This window comes from Corvus hawaiiensis, chromosome 3 (genome assembly GCF_020740725.1).
Source record: "Corvus hawaiiensis isolate bCorHaw1 chromosome 3, bCorHaw1.pri.cur, whole genome shotgun sequence".
Lineage (NCBI taxonomy): Eukaryota > Metazoa > Chordata > Aves > Passeriformes > Corvidae > Corvus > Corvus hawaiiensis.
Window position 1 is genome coordinate 92,052,485 of NC_063215.1, and position 20,619 is coordinate 92,073,103.

The 20,619-nt window shown below is 37.5% G+C and overlaps 1 protein-coding gene across 4 annotated transcripts in view; it reads right to left on the minus strand.

Annotated features, from left to right (window-relative positions):
* The window catches only part of PPM1B (protein phosphatase, Mg2+/Mn2+ dependent 1B), a 61,510-nt gene that overhangs the window by 4,666 nt on the left and 36,225 nt on the right, over window positions 1–20,619 (minus strand). For 3 of the 4 annotated variants that reach the window (XM_048297103.1, XM_048297098.1, XM_048297099.1), the window contains exons 3-6: window positions 16,875–17,738; window positions 14,870–14,987; window positions 8,276–8,387; window positions 5,023–5,080 (exon numbers count right to left, since the gene is read on the minus strand). In XM_048297103.1, the coding sequence (XP_048153060.1) occupies window positions 5,023–5,080; window positions 8,276–8,387; window positions 14,870–14,987; window positions 16,875–17,720 (1,134 nt within the window). In that variant the 5' untranslated portion in view covers window positions 17,721–17,738. Of the gene's footprint in view, window positions 1–5,022; window positions 5,081–8,275; window positions 8,388–14,869; window positions 14,988–16,874; window positions 17,739–19,803; window positions 19,883–20,619 lie in introns of those variants that run through there. The other variant, XM_048297102.1, reaches the window with a different exon arrangement.

Sequence of the window (20,619 nt, forward strand, 5' to 3'; positions counted from 1 at the left end):
GGCTGATTTTGCAAGACATTAGAGGCGCAATCCAGACTGCCTTGCTTTCATGATGACCTCATTTTATTGTCATGTAGTCCAAAAGCTTCCTAATTACAAGTACTGCCGCCGCTCATTTTACAAGCTTAACAGCAGTATCGAGAAAATATTTTGGGATCAGTAAGATTTTGCATGCTCTATGTAATGTTGCTGGAATAAAAGCCCCAAGACTGATTAGCACAGTCCAAGCTAAAATGGGGGACAATTTTACCACAAAAATGAGTATTACTGCATATATTGGCATCCCTCTTAAGTTTAATTCGTTCAGGAAGTAAGAGACATTTTCACAGTGGTTTGCTGGTCTTAGTTTGAGATGTTTTGATTCACATGTACTAGCATTTTCATATTCTAATATGAAAATATTCAAGAGAATATTCAAGAATTCAATACTCTCTTCTCTTCAAGAGCCCAGTGAGAAAAAGCAAGATAAAGGAGGTAGTTCTAATGCTTGAAATGGAATTGGTTTAATGCCTTACGAGCACAATGTCAGTGAAAACCCAGGGCATCAAGAGGCGGCTACAGATGCATCCTGTTTCTTGGTTTGACAAAGAAAAAAAACTGAGTTATGTATATACCTAGCTAATATTAAACATGGCAGCATAGCTGGAGACTTCCTTCCAGTTTTTTAAAATTCGGAGAACGTTTAATTTCCGTATCTCGTCTACTCCATCAGTTATGCTGTGAGGTTGACATTAGCACACATACACCCTGAAGTTTCCACATTTCAAAATACCGAGATCTTAAAAAATTCCTTTGGCAGACTGAAGTGAATGATTTCGCTCCATGCAACACTGAAGAGTAAAAGCAATAAGCAATGTAATAGCAGCCCTGAGACTCCTAAGCAATTCAAATGCTGGTAGGAGTTGAATTAGCAGTGCTGTTAAGTGTTTGGTATTCAAGCTCACATCCTGCTTTGCGTTGCACCCTATTTTACAGCAGGCTATTTTGTGCTTCCCTTGTGTCCCTCAGTGCTACCAGACAAGAAACCCCACAGACAGTAGGACCGAAACTGCCTCTTTTATATATTATGCATGATATAGACAGAGATTTCTCTCTAATGACGTGTGGTTAGAACAGGTCCCTGAAAACTATGGTTATTGTGCAAGGTAGCATTTGTCTTCCCTCACATTTCAATTCGACTAAGTGCTACTGACCATAAAAACAAGAATAAATTTGTGCTAGCCATATTGAACATGAGTATTCACAGTTTTTACACAAGTTTTGTGCTATTAAATTACGTGCATGAAAAGGGTTGCTATGTATTAAAGACTGGACTTACGATGTTTTGAGAATGGTGTAAAGAGTTGCGTCCATTTAAATTTTTAAAATTACGTGTAGCAGCCCTTAACGACACATGATTTGGTTCAGCCAAATGCCAGTGTTTTATTAGTAAAAACAAAGAGAAACATGATTGCTTTCAAATAAGATGCTCAAAGGCAGCTTTAAGCAAATGCCACTGGAACTATTAACACAGCCACTGTCATTTTAACATTGTTCCTTGTGTTTGGGTGTATATATACATATAGTGAAGTAGTTTAATTGGGTAGTAGTCTGCTTAGGAACACATCAAAAAACTAAAATGGTCAGAGAAGTAGAGTCACAGAAAAAGAGCAATACTTTAACATAGTAAGTAGAACAACTCTTCAGTGGTACTGTAACATCACAGTGCTAACAATTACTTAGCTATGAATACATTCTTTTAAATTCCCTTTAAAGATCTGAAAACATCAGGCCCCAATACATAACAGATTCCTGTACTCTCACTCGTATTTGTAAAGGCATTAGCCACCACATTTACAGCAGAAGTCTCTGCTCAAACACTGGTAAAGTTCTTCGTTGTGACCCCAGTGCAGGGCTCTCTCCAGCCCTGGATTTATAAAACACTCGTAAATCTGCTGAGATTCCTAGTGCAAAAACCTTAAGACTGCTATACCCTCAAGCCAGACAAGTGATCTCTGAATACTGCTTTAGTAAGGATTCTTTCATTTCTCAGACTCTTGCTCTGCATGACATCTCATATTTAGGCTCTATGTTAATGTTTCTCAGAAAATGCACATGTGAAGGACAAAAATCTACTATCACTAGTTTGGATAACCAAAAAAAAAAAAAAATCTAAGTGCAACACTACCTGAAATGTTTACAGTGCTGAGTAAAACAAAGCTAGCCTAGAAAGAGATACAACCAAGTTTTTAATTTATATACTTTCTAAGAAGTAACTTGCAAGCCTATTATGATCCAGTTCACAGGAACTCAGGGTAACTACTTCAAAATTGTTAGATGCTAAAAAGCATAGTCTTTAGAAGGAAGTCATATTCTCAATTGCAAAAGTTAATCTGATTGTTTGGGTTGTTGTTTTTGTGGTTTAGAGGGGGCTTTTTACTCATTCGTATTAATATTTTAGCAACTAATTATGTTATTATTTTGCCAAGATAAAAACTGCTCTAGCTTTATATACAACCATAAGATGGAAGATGACTGCCACAGGCAGATTTCCAGTCAGTAATGGAAATATTCTGTACAACACCCACTCTCAGCAGACACATATGCACTGTTAATTGCACACAGGGAAGGACGCTCAAGTGCAAGTCAAGTGCACCTTTGTGCTCTGCAGACTCAGCATCCATGTGTCTAGCTCAATTTTTCATATTAACATCTGCTTTTGCCTCATACTAGTTTAAACAGGGGCATCATTAGCTAGATTTCAATCTCACTTGGCAATGTCATCATTGGGATATACTGTATGTTTCTTTCCTACCTTTGCTTCCTGTTTAAATGTGAGATGTGTAGCAACATTATCACTTTGTGTACACATTCTGAAGAGTCTGATGTTGGGTAACTGAACAGCTTCCTTCCCTTTTAACCTCTCTGGACACTTCAGTATCCAGTTCAGAAGGCTACAAGATCACCACATACACACCTGAAACTGAGTAAGACCAGCAAGGAAGTCATGTTTTCATCACCTCAGAGACAAGGCCCACTAGGATTCATCCACTTCAAGGACAGTAAGATAACTTGCTGGGAAAATGCAAACAGGAATTGTATCCTTCACCAAGGGCGAGCACATCCTCTCAAACTACTCTGGGCCAGTATCACTTAGGGTGAAAAGAATAAAGGTGCTGACTGGGAAATGACATCCTGTCACAAGATCAAACTAGAATTTAGTCCACTCTATTAAAAACACGTCATTTTTGAGATCTGCACTTCTATATCAACATAAGAAAAATCTAGTAAGCAGACTGCAGTCTACTGTTCACATCTCTTTTTAAGAAACCAAATTAAAAGCCAAACCAACTACTCAAGGATTTTAACGGCAAAAAAGGTCAAAGCTGTTAATGGTATATTATTTTATGAACAAAATGCACATTTAGGTTAGCTACCTCATTTTATTAAATTAAAATGGATGATGCATAAACATTTCCTGAAAGAAGCCAATAGACAAAAGGATGCTCTACTGCGTATTAGGACTTTCAGCAAATGTGCAGGGCTATTGAGAAGTAAATCTAGACTTAGAATATGTGCATCATAAATGCAACTATGGCATACAACATTTCTAAAAATTAGCCATTAGACAAACTTTTAGGTTTTTTTCTTAAAATACCAATTAATTTGTAAAACCGATGCTGCTTTAATTTTTATTTAATTCTTAAATAAGCCACATATACCAGTAACTTTTCCCCAAAAAGTAGGGAAAGTTCTGGCTAAATACAAAAAGTAGTAGCAGGCTGATAGAGGTGCAGATTTTCCTGAAGGACTAAAGAAGCTGGAAAGAGGAAAATTTTATGTATCTTGGTTTGGGGCACTGTTGCACAATTTCTTGAACGTGAAATGAAAAAAGCATATCCTATCACTTTCATCTAGAAAAAGGAACAAATCCTAAAAAATTAAGAAGTTAGAGATTTCTTCCCTATTTGTATTCTTAACAGAATAGTGGCCCCTTCCACCCACACCAGCTTTCCAATTGAAGATAATAAATCAAATATAGGCAGTTAAGAGAAGAGGACAATAGAAAAGACACAGTAATAATTGTAGTGAGACTGCATATTTACTATCTCAAGGTGCACAATTGGTACTTTCAAGGTATTTCAAGTGCAACACCATTCACTGTAATAACTACCTGACTGAGGGCCTTGTAGCATCTCAGAAGAAAAAAATATTACAAAGGATTTATAGAATAAGAATGGTACTTCCACAAAACAGTGCACATAAACTGTACAGGAAATGACGTGTACAAGCACTGATGGTTTTTATGAGTTCTTCAGTTTTTCACAGTTTTTAAACAAATTTAACCACAATTGATAGAAGCACCAGTTATTGGTTACACTAATATTAAGAGCCACCTAATAATCAGGCTTAGAGGTACAATAAACCATATTTCAATGTAGTATTTAAAATTCAATTTCATAGGAAATGGGAAGAGGAATGTAAGCTATTTTAGAAACCATAACTGAAGTAATCTAAAATCACTTTACACTTTTCCTTAGACCAGTAGAGATGGGATATGAAAAGACAGTGCAAATGCTATGAAAATAGTCAATATTAGTCTTGTCTTTTATATCGAGTGTACGAAGGCCTCCTTACAGAAGGCAACAGGAAGTGTGTTTGCCCCCTCTTGTACTACACTTCTGGACAGCAGAATAACAGCTAGTTAAGTAACAAATTTTCTGACTATTAATTTTTTACAATAATAAACCGTAATTTAGAAAAACCCTGCACTGTTGCCTCACAGGTTTGACTGAGAAAGTGGTAGTCATTTGGATGTTTAAAAAGTCTTTCAGAAGACTTGGGTGTCAGTTTTGTGTCTTTTTGAGGATGAACTTCTATATCAAATACATCCAAAGCAAGGTAAAAATTAGCAGTATGTTACAATATATACAATGTATTTCTAATACTTTATTCCTAGTGATGAACACTTTTGCTTAATGTGTGACACAACTCTGACATTCACATTAGCAAAGAGGTGTAGCAATCAAAATGGGAACTTACCCCCTCATTGTCTCTGTGTGGATTCAGCCTAGTATACACAGCTTCGATAATATTACGCCTAAAAAGAGAAGTTAAAAAAAAATTAAGCACAACAAAGGATTTCAAAACATTGAGAAAAGTGTGATCAGAGTAGGCATTTCGAAGTGTTTACGGTGTTTTTCTTTTAATTTGCCTTTTAAAAAGATGAAACCCACCCTGTCTTTAGTCACTTTCAGTAAGATATTTGGGGGTCTAGCAATCTGGTTAGGATTTGTAAAAACTGAGCAAAGTAAAGCAATTTTCTTACCTTACCGTCTCCATGGTCCACCTCTTTTTAGAGCTGCATAGTCAGATTTTGTCAAAAGTAACATTTAAATCTATATTTTGCTTGTTATAAAGAATTCTTCAAGTTTGCTGGTTTTCTTGCCTTATTTCTGGATGTGGAACTTGAAGACAGTTCCATTTTTCCCTATTTTTATTACATATACACAGGTTACAACTTGCCTACAAAATTTTGAAGTGTGGTGTGCAGAGTATACAACCCCTTAGATGTGTTTTCTATTGTCTATTCACACTGTAGAAATTAAAACACAGAAGCCACTAGGTAGACTTTTTTTATGGCAGTGCCATTTAAGGCCACGCTTCCACAGGCAGGCAAAATAGGCACAAAGAACTTCACAAAAAATAAAACCCATCATATAAACAGACTTCTGATTCAAAAAAGGTTATGTACTCACATCTTCAAATCAAAGTTAAAACTGGGAAACATTCAGACAGCTATAATAAATATGATCAAAGTTACTGGCAGCTTCCACAAAAAAGAACTCCTACATGGACTAAGACTCCTTAAGTCTGGAAGTGACCAAGATCTCTAAAAATTATGTCAGAATGAGGGACACCAACTGCTGAGTCTTCTAAAGAGCACAAAGGCATCAGCTGAAGACAGCTGCAAATGTCTCCAATAAACAGTCATGGTTCTCAATGCAACAGAACTTTCTGCCCCAGAATACTGAGGATGCTACAAGTTTGATGAGGCTCCTTCTGTTCACATTTAAGAAATCTGGAAAGGCTGCGTATCTGAAGTAGTATAGGATCCACTGGCATTGATGGAATATCTTCCTAGACAAAAGAAACTGAATGTTTTTGCCGATGATACACGAAGGGGTTCTCTCCATTTAGTTCCACACTTAGTGATAGACCAATGGCACAGTTCTGACTAAATGTCTGTACTACATAAAGCAAAGGCGCTTGCAATGTAACAGAAAATGCCTAAACAGCCCAAGCAAGACAGCCACAGAAGCAAGAGGTAGCCACTACAGTGGGTTTAAATAGACATGAAAGTCAGGTCCTTAGGAATTATCCAGTCTTCCTTTTTCACTTTTCTTTCTTTCTTTCAACAGTGTACTTCTCTGTGGTTTTCTTTGATGGGAAAACTCAGGAGCAAGATCTTGAGTGGAACTACTAAAGGCCCAAGTACCAGGGTAGCTCAGGACTTTTGTTTACTGCAGCAACAAACAACCAATTTTGAGGCAGCAATTGAAATCACAAGGGGATTGGAGTCAAGCCAGAAAAAGAGTCTTTGGAGAGTAAGATTTTAAAGGATAAAGCAGCATCATCAACTGACCACAGCAGAGCTGACACCTGTACATCTCCTGTCTCAGAGAATGGGCCAGCAGGGGCTTCTACACAAGTGAGAAGCTTGAAGGAAGGAAGTATGCAGTGCCAATGTAAGTGGAGCTACTTCAGGGGCTCCTAAGGTTCACAAACACACTCTAGTCACAGTAACATTGTATTGCATTTCTCCAGCTCAGACATACTAAAAATTTGGAGCAACTTTAACTGATGCTAAAACCATGGATGTCAGCCACAGACAAGATCTTTTCACAGCCCCTTTGAGGCAGGTCTTGGGAGTTCAAACACAAGGACAAAGTGTAACTTCTTCATGACCTGGTAACATCCCAGGATAATGACCTCAAGAAAAAGAATATTCTCTTGTTAGGACAAAAGTTTTAAGTTACACAGTATGTGGGTTTGGGTTGTGCAGTAGTACTTTTTCCAAGACTTCCATTAATTTCCTGCAAGTAAAACAAACTTACTTATGTCACTGCCTTTGTCCCAAGTTTGGAGACCAAGAACAAGTTACTTAATACCGTATAATATTCTCTCGAAAGAAACTGCAGGCACACCCCTGAAGTCAAGGGACTTTAAAAGTCAAGATGAAGAGAAAGGCACCAAAATGCAAATTCTGAACCAAGTCCATGAAAAATGTAACCTGAATCACAACAAATTTAAATAGAATTTATATGTCAAGGGTCCAGAATAGTGCAGCAGTACATGATGCAGTTACTAATGAGCAAAACAACAAAACACAGCAGTTGGGAGTCACCAAGACGAACAGGCACACCAAAACTTCTCTGAATGCCTGGAATGCGCACAAGTGGAAAAGAAGGCCCAGAATGTACAGATACTTCCAAGGCTAGAAAGATATAATCATGGCAAACAGTGCTCATTAACAAGTACATGCAATGAAAATAGATGTACAGACACACACCAGTGCTCAGAGGACAGGACTTCATATTTTGTAAAATACAAATATTCAGAAACAACATGCTTTATGCCAGGGAACAATAATGAGTACTGCTGTCTGGGGAATTCCAGATTAACAATTGTTTATGCAATTCTAAATTCTTTTCATTAAAATCCTTAAGTTAGGTTGCTAGAACATCACCATTGGGTTCACCAGAAAACCAATGTAATTTCTGAAGGTTTATTCCCGTTAATAATAATAATAAACAATATTCTTGTTTATCTACCATTCAGTTTCAGACTAAACAAATAAAAACAATTTTCTTATGACAATGTTTTCTGAGCAAGTAACTACTGTCCCGAACTTATAACAGACATTAAGTGGGTGGGAAAACATGACATGAGGAAAAGTGATCTCCTGGCATTTTGATATTCATGTTGTTTGACAGCTCTTTATAAGTGTAAAGCAGTAAAAAGTCAAGAATACATATATTTTAATTTTCTGAAATGGCCATATGGAAATAATAAATTAGTATGTTATGTACCAGAATATAATTAATGTATTTCCTCTTTACCATTCTGGAATGGGGACAGCGACACAAATGTTTATATACTGCAAAAGGTAAACTAGCTTCAAATACAAAAACTTGATTTGATTATAGCTATTACAGTAAGAAAACTTTAAAACATTAAAATGAAAGAGTTTCAGTGAATTTAACAGTTCAAGAAATTCCAGTACTGTACTCACTTGCCAGCTAAACCACCTCCTGGTGGTAAATTAGGGATATTCTCTGCAGTTAAAATACGAATAACATGAGCAAGATCAGGCATTCCTTCTTCACCCGATTTTTCCATAATTTCTAATTTAAAAACAGAAGAAGTCCTGAGTTAATACCACCCATTGGCTAAGACACTGAAATATAAGATACTATCACTTTTTAACAGAAGCATTATGAAAAAGTTACATGTAAACAGGAAAACATTCTTTACATTTTAGGTTAGCAGCCTTTGCATGGTGGAACAGAGCTTAAATTCATGGTCGGTCTTTCCAGTATGAGTCAAGCCTTACTCTTTAAGAGAAAATCAGAAGCAGACTGTGAACTGAATGAAATACCCCAGAGATAGCAGCCTGTTCTCTCTGAAAAAGACAGCAGCTGGGAGTCTGTTTCAGTCAGCTTCCTGTTGCAGTGCAACACATTACATGCCATAAAGCCAGTGCTTCCCCGGGATTCTGTCACGCTTCCTTGTGAGTAACACCTTGTATCCTCAAAGGCCTGAATCTCCAGTGCATAAACACTCTGACCATCATGCAAGCAGGAGGATATATAATGGATAGATAATATTAGCACTCAAGTGGCCAAAAGAGAATACGGGACTGATGAGAAATAATTAAATATACTTATTTTAATAATAATTAAAAATACGGTATTCCATTTTCAAAGCTGACATATAACACAAGTCAAGCCCAGCACTACTAAGTTCTTCTACCTTGGAAAAGAACTGCCTAAACTCAAGTAAATCTTCACATGCTCTCTTTCACCAGAGTTGCTGTTAAGATGCACATGTAGTATCTGTGCATACACTCACACAGGTGTAATGCTACCAGCTTCCACTCATCAGTCTCTACTCATCAACCACTACAACGCGGCATAAAAAGGCTTGAGAGGAGTTTTTTTCTGAAAATCAACTAAATTAAGGAGCAGAGTGCCATTTCTGTAGATACTGTTCCAGATAAAAACACCTTTGAGCCACAAACTAGAAGAATTAAGAATAAATCCTCTCAAGTACCATCCTAAAAAACTTCAGTCATTCTGTACCTTTGCTACTATCCAAAGATAGATAAACAAATAATTTAATTTTCCTACAATTGATTATATTCTGGATAAGTGACTTGGAGCCTGCATTTACGAGTTTCTTAAGTTAGTAGAAAAGCATACCACCGGTACTTTAAACCCCTCATCCCAAGTTTCCTGGTATTTAAACCTTTCTTGCTGTCTATCACTTACGTAGGAAGCAAGTGATATTCAGGCTTCTCTTAGGACTACCAAGATCAACAAAGTGCTTGGCAAGGTACTCGCTCACTTTGCATGAGGCAGATCAGTAGTAATGCCCCCACGAAGCAATCACTTGTAGAATAATTATAGTACCTTGTAACAAATAAAGCACTGTTATGCTTCTAAGTCTCAATTTTAAGCCAGCAATATACAATCTTTGCAAAGATTAAGATAGGTGCTCTACTACTAGAAGTGATTAAAGACTGTTCCATGAAACTTGATGTGTATGATCATCCATCCATCCATCAAGGATGGATCATGGCTAGCAAAGGAAATGACAGCTGAGTAAGTATGTCTTAATCTTAGGATTTTGATCACTTCTTCCACACATACATAAATTAGCTACAACTCCTCTTATACATTGCATCCTTTTGTACAGTTCTACTTAGTTAGAAGTAATCGTACTGCTACAATATAATTTTGCTGATATATTTGACAGGAAATGTATCTTATGAATATACACTTTTTATACCAAGAGCGCATCTGGTTCTATACATAGGAAAAGTAGACAAATAGCAAGAATTAATAAGAAGAAAGACTACAAAAGCAAGCAATTTCCAAATATTAATTGCAAGCATAAGGGTTTTATATCTTCTTAAAAAGGAATGAAAGCAATTACAGCTAAAGATTGCTCTATGTTTCTTGGTACTAGAAATATTTATGTTACACTGTATAATAACTTCCCAGGGAGCGCTGAACTGAACCATAAGCATCTTCTCTTCATTTCTAGAAGGTGGCAAAACAAGAATTCTGGCTGAACTAATCATTATCTTTTTCTTTTCCTGGTATTAGAGTGAATAATTTCATCTAGAACCTGTTCCCTCTCTTTAAAAAAAAACAAAGCTTCCTAATAGAAAATCGAGAATAAAGCAAGTGAGCAAGCATGACCTGTTTCCATTACACATCAGTTGGCAGATACACACTGTGGATGTGCTTGACAAAGGCCACCAGAGAAAGAAACCAAATATTTTCAGGAACAAGATTTATGGGCACTTACAAAGTTCTCACCTTCATCTCTATGATGTTAAGAATAACCGCTACAGTTAACTTTGCATTGCTAACATAACTCAGACACTTAAAGAATAATTCCTGATATTATTATATATGTATATTCATGGAAGTCCACTACAAGGTCTAGTACTTTACTCCTAAAACACTTTTCACTAACAGCCTAACACTTAACTCACCGATAGGCATTTTGAAAATTCAGGTAACATTTTACTTCAGTTTTATATAATGCAAGTCCTCACCCAGACGGCATTACAAGTTCTCCATGTTCCAGCGCCTCCTTTGATGCCCAGCTATCCATTATGACAAATCAGTTTTATATACAGTATATATTCCACATATGTAAAATGTATCATCCAACTCAGTGGATTAACCAGTAAGACTGTTTAAGCCTACACAGATCATGTGCCCCTATTTATGATTTGTAGGGTGTTTTTTGGGTTTTATGGGGTTCTGTGGTTTGTCTGTTATTAACTGCAATTCTGATACACCCTTTCAAATAAACTGAAACATCAGAGAACTGAATTGACTTCTGTGCCTAGTTTTCTCTTTGTGGGACCAAACTTTGGGTCTCTGAAAGGCAGAGAGCAGAAAGTAGTATTTGCAAGGAGCAGTAAGAAAAGAGTGACCTAGCATAACCTCACTGCTGTCCAAAACACATGTAGAAGGTGCCCATGGCAGTGGTGTTGGAACTAGATGATCTTTAAGGTCCCCTCCAACCCAAACCATTCTGATGGCTCTATGATTGTACTTCGGAGATGGACCAATTAAATGACTCAAACCAGAAGCAGGGCTGTGCTCAGAGTCAGAAATGACTCAAGCACAAGCTTAACTTCATTAAGTATTTCAGTATACTCTACAAGTGGCAGCTTTGGAATGCAGTTACCCACATTCTGTCAACCTCAAAACCCAAACTAGCTAAAGAGCATTAGTATATAGTTCTTCCACTAGAAATCCCTGTAAACTATGACTTGCTGAGTTTGCTTTTTAATAAATCTGTTAAAAAAAAAAAAAAAATAAAATCTCTCTATTAAGACAGCAATTCTCTTTTAAGAACTCTGGAAAGATCTTATGGAACTACTAACTCAACACATTATACAAATACACAAAATCTCAGCATTCCACTTAGGAATGTACAATGATAGAGTAAAAACGTTACACGTGCAAATGTAAAAACTGCTTTTCATTTTTTTTTAAATTTTTTTTATTTTACTTTTTTTAAATCAAACAAAATCATGCCTTAAACACTGCATTTCTCCCTGAGCCAGAGCTTAAAATGCCCAAGTATAGCAGTGGAAAAAAACCCTGTTGTCTAAAAGGCTTGATGGGTTAGTACAGTCAGCTTGAAATTTAAGATCCAGAAGAGAAGAGAAACAGAACAGCGTATATTCACTAAGAACAAACACCAGTGATCACACTAAAATTGCTTCAGGAAGTCTCAAAGGATTTCATACTAAGTTCTAATGTTGCCCTGATTTATATTAGTCACTTAATGAAAGAGGAGAGTATCCAAGAGAACTCATAGTTTACATTCTTGACATATATCTTTGCAGCTTGGTAGTTCACAGACAAGCTTATTTTTTTCAGAATGTTTTTACGACAGGTATAAATAAAATTGTTACTGGCTATCAGCCAACTGCATATAACTTGTGAGCTGTTAACCCATTAACAATTTTTTAAAAATGTTGTTCTTGTTAACTTAATTGTGTTCAAACACCATTATTTGCTTTTGGAAAGGAACAGTCATCCTCTAGAAAGGTATTTTAAACAAATCCATACTATCAGTGTCACAGCACATCTATCAGGCTTTACGTTTTTAGAAATAAAGACAGTCTAAACCTTTCAGGCACAACTCTTTTAGGCACTGTTTTCTACACTAAGTCAAAAGATGAATGCAAAACTGATTAAGGCAGCTGTCTTCTAACCAAAAAGAAACTCCCACCTTCCAAACCTTTTCCCAACTCCAACATTTTAGATGATACTCTTGCCCCCATGGGGTTTTTTTGTTTTTAAATCAAAAGTATTCCTGCTTCCTACTTAAACCTTTAAATCAGATACTGTTTTTAAAAATTCCAACATATTTCTAAACAATTTTCCTCATGCTGCTTAGTGGTTTGAAACATTTTGCTACGGCTTTTACCATTTCTGAACGAATAATAGTCAAGGCACATGTGTAAGGTATATTGCAGTTCCACAACTTCTTTTTTCTATTAATTAAGGAGACTGTGTCAAAATTAAAATTTCACAGAATTTATGAATGCAAAGATTTGTTAAAAATCAGATAAATATTTCAAGTTCTTCTGCGGTCTGTTTAATTTTCTTTCTCCATGTCTTGTCAGAATTACCTCAAATACGCTAACTGTCATTTCTTGCTAAATACTTGCCATTTACAGGCCTTGAACTCTGCCTGATTAGCAGAAGACAGGGAACTCAGGCAGGGAAAAAAAAAAAAATCAAGAGCTGAAGAAACAGAAGTTCAAGCTGTTGGGGAAGATGAAACAGGAAAGCCTTATAAATATGATTGCCTGACAAAAGATTTGGGAATATGAAAACTACAGGCAACATCGAAATGAAAGCCACTTTGGAAATACCAAGTCTTAGTTACTGAACAACTGGAAAACAATGGTATGGCCAACTGAAGGTAATCCCCTCTTGATGGAACAATACCCTCTGCTCGCAAACAGGTCCAAGGGTCAGAGCAGACCCTACTAGCTCAGCAGAAGGGGTCCAAAGAGTAGTTTTTAGAAGTTAAGATGTAACACTCTATGGTAATATAAGAACTCTTATAGGCTGTATGTAAATGCTATAGGATTTGTATCTTGTATTAGATTGGTTAGTGACAATTAGAATATTCAGTACAGAAGATGATTTATTGTATTGTAACCAGGACTTCAGACACTTTCATTCCTTTCCTTACTTCCATTCCACTCCACTCTTGCTCTTACACTCTCTCTCTCTCTCTCTCACCCGTTTACTCTCTTGCTCTCTTGGGCCTGCTCCGAGCTGAGTCTGGCAGCTCTGAGCAGTGCCCCAATACCCACGCCCTTTACAATAAACCGACTGTGTCCCAAGACCTGCCTATAGAGATCTCTCGTCTCCATCCGTCTCCGTCCCGACTGGACCATGAACCGTTAACCTACACAAGCTTTGGAGCAATTAATTTCTCTGAAGTACTTAAGCTAAACAATCATTTTAAGTTACATTTGGAATGACTCCACATCAGTTTAGACTCCAAACTCTTAACTTTTTTTTTGGTATGTTTATTATTTAGTTACCTGTGATAACAGAGCTAAAATTAATCAGTTAACAGATTAGTTAATCCAGTCACTCTGATCACAAGTTGACAGCTTTTCTATTAATCCTAACATTCACTTACAAAAGCAATAAAATCTGCTGCAGTTCCACGTATTTTTCACCTATTTGCTAACAGAGAGAAGCCACCAAGAAGCTGGGAATACTAACCTGTAACCACTGTGCACACCTGACTGCTGCCAGTGAAGGCAACTGCTCCTGGCTCTCTCCCAGAGCCTATTAACAGCTCATGTACGCTACTCTGACACAGAAGATAACAGGTATTTATCTTAACTAGTGTCATCTAGGAAGCCTGGGATGTAAGCCAAATTCCAAGAAACAGGCCTAGAGTTAGTATTTGAAGTGACCACTAGCACTCTCTAACCTCACCAGAAATTACAAATATACAACCCATTTCAATTTAGATCCATTTAAACACAAGGAAAAGACACCACACACAACAGCTGCGTGCTCAGAGATAACTCGTACCCGAAAAACCATCATGCATACAGATTAAAATTCAGGTGGCTACATCAACTACTTACTGGGAGATGGACACAAAAACCCAATACAGCTTTTACTTTTTGTCAAAAACTTGCACAGAAAAAGAGAAGAAATAGTACAGATATCACTTCTAGTATTTCATAAGCAGGACATTAGCAAGATCACAATTTACTGATCTGATATAATGCTCTGCAAGGTCAGTAGTTGCATTTTAACCTATGAAGACAGCAGTAAAAATTTAAAGCTCACATGAAGAAAATGTTTGCAGAATACCAGGATAAACTAAGCACATGGCCTAAAACATTCTTCCTGACATACAACAGTTCAGAGTTATAACCAGGCCTGAATTTAACCCAACATAATGTGGCATAATCTCTTTCATGGCTTTTGTTTTCATGCTCAAGGTAATTATGACACTACTGCGTTCACTATCACAATCCAACTGTGATTTGTTCACTGTCTAGTGAACTACATGGATTTCTTACCTTCAACCCGTGATTCCAAGTACTTATCCAACTCGGCATCTTTTTTCACTGCCTCATCTGAGACCTTAGGAGCATTTGAAAAACAAACTAATACAATACTCATGTTATCACGACTCCCCTATGTGACAAAAAAAGAAGAGAAGTTAGTATCTTTAGTCTTATTCTTCATTTTTCTACTCTAATCACATCTGTACTTTTTCCAAATACAGTACTACAGATAAACCTGGGACAAAAAGAAACCCTGAAAAACCCTGTATTTAAATCAGTAAGAACCCCTAAGTGCCCCAACTACACTGCTCACTGGAGTAATTCCACTAATTTTGACTGTATATACTCTTAGTATTGAAGTTTAAATAATTGATGGACTAATCTACATGTCAACCATTTAAAAACAGTATCAATAAAACAGGTCAGAAATTAGATAGCTGTGTAATGTTACCTTAAGCCAAATTGTAAAACAACTCCTGTTGCAAAATGACATGCAGAACACTCTCCAATACTATTAGAATAACTTAGCTCAAGCAACTAATTTGTTTTAGTTGCAGGGCATTCATGTAAGCCATTACACACATTACAAGTCTGTTTATCAGAATGCACCTGTGTCACAAAGCACCTTGAAGCAAGTATAAAACATAAATGCTTCGTATGGCCAAGCTAACCTTACAGACTATCATGTGCCCAGAAATACCGCCCAATGGCTTTTTTAGATACTAATTTTAATGGCAGTTCTTTACTAGCATACTCTGATAACCATTTTCTTGCTCATGTTTCATTTTCAAAATTATAGTTCACAGCCAAATTCAAAAACACAATTCTGAGTCTCTTACAAGGGGATACAGCAGAACCATAATTTAAACTACTGGTTTGAAAATGAAATCAACTTTACTTTTTGTGTAGAATATTAAGTGCCATTAGTCACTGCATATTGTTGCTGTGTAAACCCAAGCTACTGGATAGCTCTAATCATCTATCACAACAAATTCTTCTCCTAAAGCAATTAAGAATTTGACATTAGAATGAATTCCTTCAGAAATACTACTTAGGAGTTAGCCTACGTTCCCTTTTGTACCAAGCATATGATGACATCACTTAGTATTATGTGGTACAATTCACAGCCTGAAGACATAAGACAACATTCCAGTATTGTTACAGGGATCCAGGATCTGACTTTGGAAAACAAACACGCGGTCAGCGCTCAGTTTTCCTGGAAGTATCTCAGAGTGATCATCCTTTAACAAGGCTGGTTGAGCTCTTGGTCAGAAAAGCCATGGCATTTAAAACAATCATACACTGTATGGTACATGCTGGAATACAACCCTGTTTCTGGAAAAAACACACAACTTACCCTTTAGAGTTACAATTGTGAATTCTAGTATTTTCCTCAAAATGGCATGTTTAGTCTGTGGCCTAACAAAGGAACTCTGTTTGTACTAGCAGGAGTTGCACTTTTCAGGGAATGTTGGAACTAGAATACCTATTTAACATATGTAGACCAATCAGTAGTTGCTCCAAACAAACTAAATTTGAGGAGTGGAAGCAAGCTCAGATGCAACGGTAGTGTTACCCCATCTAAGCTACAATGAGCTGAGGGCACCACTTCAGATGACAGACAAACAACACCTTGAAGAGGAGATGGTGCCAACATTGGTTTTACACAAAGGATACAAACGCTACCCAACTTCAAGGAACAAAAAAATCCACAGAGTCCCTGGCTCAAAATAGATTAATTTTACAATTTTGTAAAAAGTTTAGAGCTGGAACCACATGCAAGCATTACTTGGAGAAAAAAACCCCAGCGTTTATTTTTGCAATTGCTATTACCGTTCCAAGCATATAGGTTGAGGCTGTATATTCTTCAGCAAGGATATACAGTCAAATGGGTACAGAACTTTAAGGAAAAGAAGCTGAAGAAAAGGAACAGTAGGCCAGGAACAACTGTTAACACTGTACCCATCTAACCAGAAGATAATTTTAGAACAGCTGTTTAGAGAAAACAGTTACATACCTTATGTAAACAAGTGTCCACTACCCAATTGCACACTGTTTCCAGGTCATCTGATACTTCAAGTCTAGACTTTACAAATTCACAGAGCTCTTCATTGCTCATTACATCCCAGATTCCATCACAAGCCAGGATGATAAACTCGTCTTCTTCTGCCCTTAAAATTTCACACACCTCAGGCTCTGGAGAAACAAGTTGTTCTGTAGGGCCTTTACCATCCACACATTTGTAGTCATAGTCCCCCAGAGCTCGAGAAACTGCCAATGAACCATTAACACGCTGAATCATTACGCTGCCTCCTGCATTCTGGATTCGCTCTTTCTCCCTTGGGTTGCAAGGTTTGTGATCCTGCGTTGAAAAACAGACTTGTCCATTCCTATAGAGAACAGCACGCGAATCACCACAGTTGATAAAGTACACATGCTCAGGTGAAATCATAACTCCCACTGCTGTTGAGCCACTTCTGTCCATGCCATTTCTGAGGTCTGAGAAATTGCGCATATACTCATCAATTTTCAAAAAGCCAGTTCTGATTCCACTCTTGACATTTTCCACTGAAGGTTCAAGAGCAGATCCAGGTTTTTCTGTCGCCCTAAAGTCTTCATTGTTAGTGATGTGTTCTAATAAGTGCGTGGAGCAGTAATTTGCAACACGAGATCCCGCGTGACCATCATAGACTGCAAAAAAGGACCAGTCCTCTAAGCCATGGGGAATACCTACAACAGCTGTGTGAGCATCTTCCATTTCCACTCTCCATCCCTGCATACTGCTGAGGCCGTAACGCAAGCCATTCCCTGCACCATGAGCATTATGTTTTTCAGTTTTTGGTTTATCCAAAAATGCACCCATGTTTATGCAATATTGAATCTGGAAAAAAGAGAAAAGAAGTCTTATTTATAAAGCCACCGTTCCATACAAGCTTTGTTGTCTGCTTCCTGTGTTTCTTCTTTATAAAACAAGTGATAAAGCATGCACACATGCAAAAGTCAACAACTATATTGGAGGAAAAAATAATTAATACATAACACAAATGAAGTGTGCATTTACAAATCTCTGTTTGCATTTTTAGTGGTTTTTTGGTGGGGTGCTGTCTTTTTTGAAGAGCTACTTCATAAAAATTAAATGATCTCCATATGAAGGCAGAGTAGATCACATACCTTTGCAGCCCTGCTGATTTTGTCATCCTCTGCAGAGACTAATTTGTGATGGAAAAACAACAACTATATCACTCCTACTCTTTTTCCAGTCTTACTGTGGCATGGAGAAAATCAATTCATGTTCATAAATAAGAACGGACTGGTCTCGCTAGCTTTGCATGTACCATGCTACTTCTGTATTCTTGTAAGGCATGGCAAAATTGTGACCATAGGGGAATACACACCATCTGCCAAAGGAACCAAGGCAGTAATTCCCAATTAAATACAAGAAAACCTCTCACAGGAATCTCTTAACAAATTGTACTTAGTCCTTCATAAACCAACATTTCAATATTTACTATGGAATCACAGAATGGTTTGGACTGGAAAAAACTTTAAAGATCATCTGCTTCCAACCCCCCTTGCCATGGGCAAGGACACCTTCCACTAGACCAGACTGCACAAAGGCCCATCCAACCTGGCCTGGAACACTTCCAGGGATGGGGCATCCACGGCCTCACTGGGCAACCTGTTCCAGTGCCTCACCCTCACAGTAAAGAATTTCTTTCTTATCTCTAATCCAAACCTACCCTCTTACAGTTTGAAGCCATTACCCTTGTCCTATCACTACACTGGGCCAATAGTCCCTCTCTAGCCTTCTTGTATGCTAACTTTAGACACTTAAAGGCCTCTATAAGATCTCCCCAGGCTTCTCAACCTCAACTGTCAGCCATCCCTAGAAGACTTTCATGTGCTTACCTGGCATTTTAAGTTCAAAGATCTTGATGTTAAAATTTATTCAATTACAAGAGATATGAGCTAAGGGAAGTAAGTAGTCCACAGAAAGCTAGAAGTTCTTCAGTATTTGGAGACCATCTCCAGAGAGCAAGCTCACAGGTAAAATGTGAATAATCTACACTGAAGCTTTAGAGGACTTCTGAATTCCTCTCCTGTACTAGACTCAGGTGTCTCACATAGACCTGAAAAGCTACCTTGCCCTTTACAAAGTCAGCAGAGAACGCATTCTTTAATCCACAAACCTCAGAAACTCAGTCCATGCTAGAAGTCATCACCCTATGAAATCCTTGAATTACAGCAAATTTCATCCAAAAAGAACTGGCAAGAATTTTGCCATGACTGATCCCAAGCAGTCACTAGTCTCTGATACAGTAGTACCTACCAAGTCTACAGAGTCATGATAATCTAGTTCTAGTTTAGGAACTTGTTACCAGGCCAGGAAGAGGTTAATTAATCCTTACTTCTGCCATTTCCCTCATCTAAACACATATGAAGGATACACAGGACTACACACAGATAAACCAAACTTCACACTACCTTCTCTGCTACAATGATCTCCATGCAGTGCTGAGGATCCCCAGTATTATAGAGGCCCCAACAGCTTGCTCAGCAGGTTTTTGCAACACTGTAAATGGATGGGAAGGACACACAACGTGTATCCATCACTGAGATACGTAATCAAAACTTTTCCCAACCCTTTCTCTCGAAACATCTGATTTTGCTTTGAAAACAAACAAAATTAATTAATTAATTAATGTGTGTCAGAGGGTATCACAAAAGCCAAGCAAGGCAGTGCAACATACCATCACAAACCGGAGTTCTCAGCGACCAATGTTCTCAGTTAAGAGTTGAACAAGTTCCACATAGTTTAATAGTGCAACTAACATCAGTAAAGGAGACTTGTGAAAGGATTCTAACAGCTTATGATCACTTATTCACAAATTACACACAATATAAAACTATTTAAAAGCACACAAAACAGTAAACAGTTTTCTTACCAGTAAAACTGTTGTACAGGACTGAAATGCTGCCAAAGTAACAGATATCCTCCAATACTTCAGACCTTCTATGAGATTCCTTTAAGTATGTCCCTACATGCTTAAAATCACAGATGTGGAAGAAATCATGTGACTGAGTGAGGAAAGAGATCAAAACCTATGTAACTGCAAAGGCCTGCGAGCTCAGTGTTGTGTTTATGTATGTAACACGTTTATATATGTAAAATAAAACACACTTCAAAAAAACCACACCAAATGCATGTGTCACACCTTAGTTTTACCTACTTCTTAAGTAGCTTCATTTTTTTACAACTCGGGACCAGAAAAAAAAGAAAATCACACTATTCGAGATTATATTCTTAATATTCTAAATATCCCATTTAATACTGCAAATAAAGGATGTAGAGATTGACTTGCAGTCAGTAAGTCTAGGAATCAACTTGCATCCTTTGCCTCTTCAGCTTTCATCACACATCTCCAGGAAGAACACAGCTCTACCTTCTCTATCCCTCCCATGACAGTATTGGAAGACAGCTTGGCCTTTTCTCCTCCACACTGGAGAAACTCATATCTCACCTCTCCTCACACACCACATGCTCCAGCCCCTCAGTAACAGAATGGTTCTCTGCTCGGCTTGCTCCTCCATGTCTGTGCCTTTCCTGTACTGGGAGGTGAGCAGTCCACACTGTATTCCAGATGCAGCCTCACAAGTTCCAAACAGAGGAAAACCATCACTTGTCCCTAGATGCTGGACACACCTTTTCCAATATGTGCAAAACTTTCCTCACTACAGACACACTGCTCTCAAATGTTCAA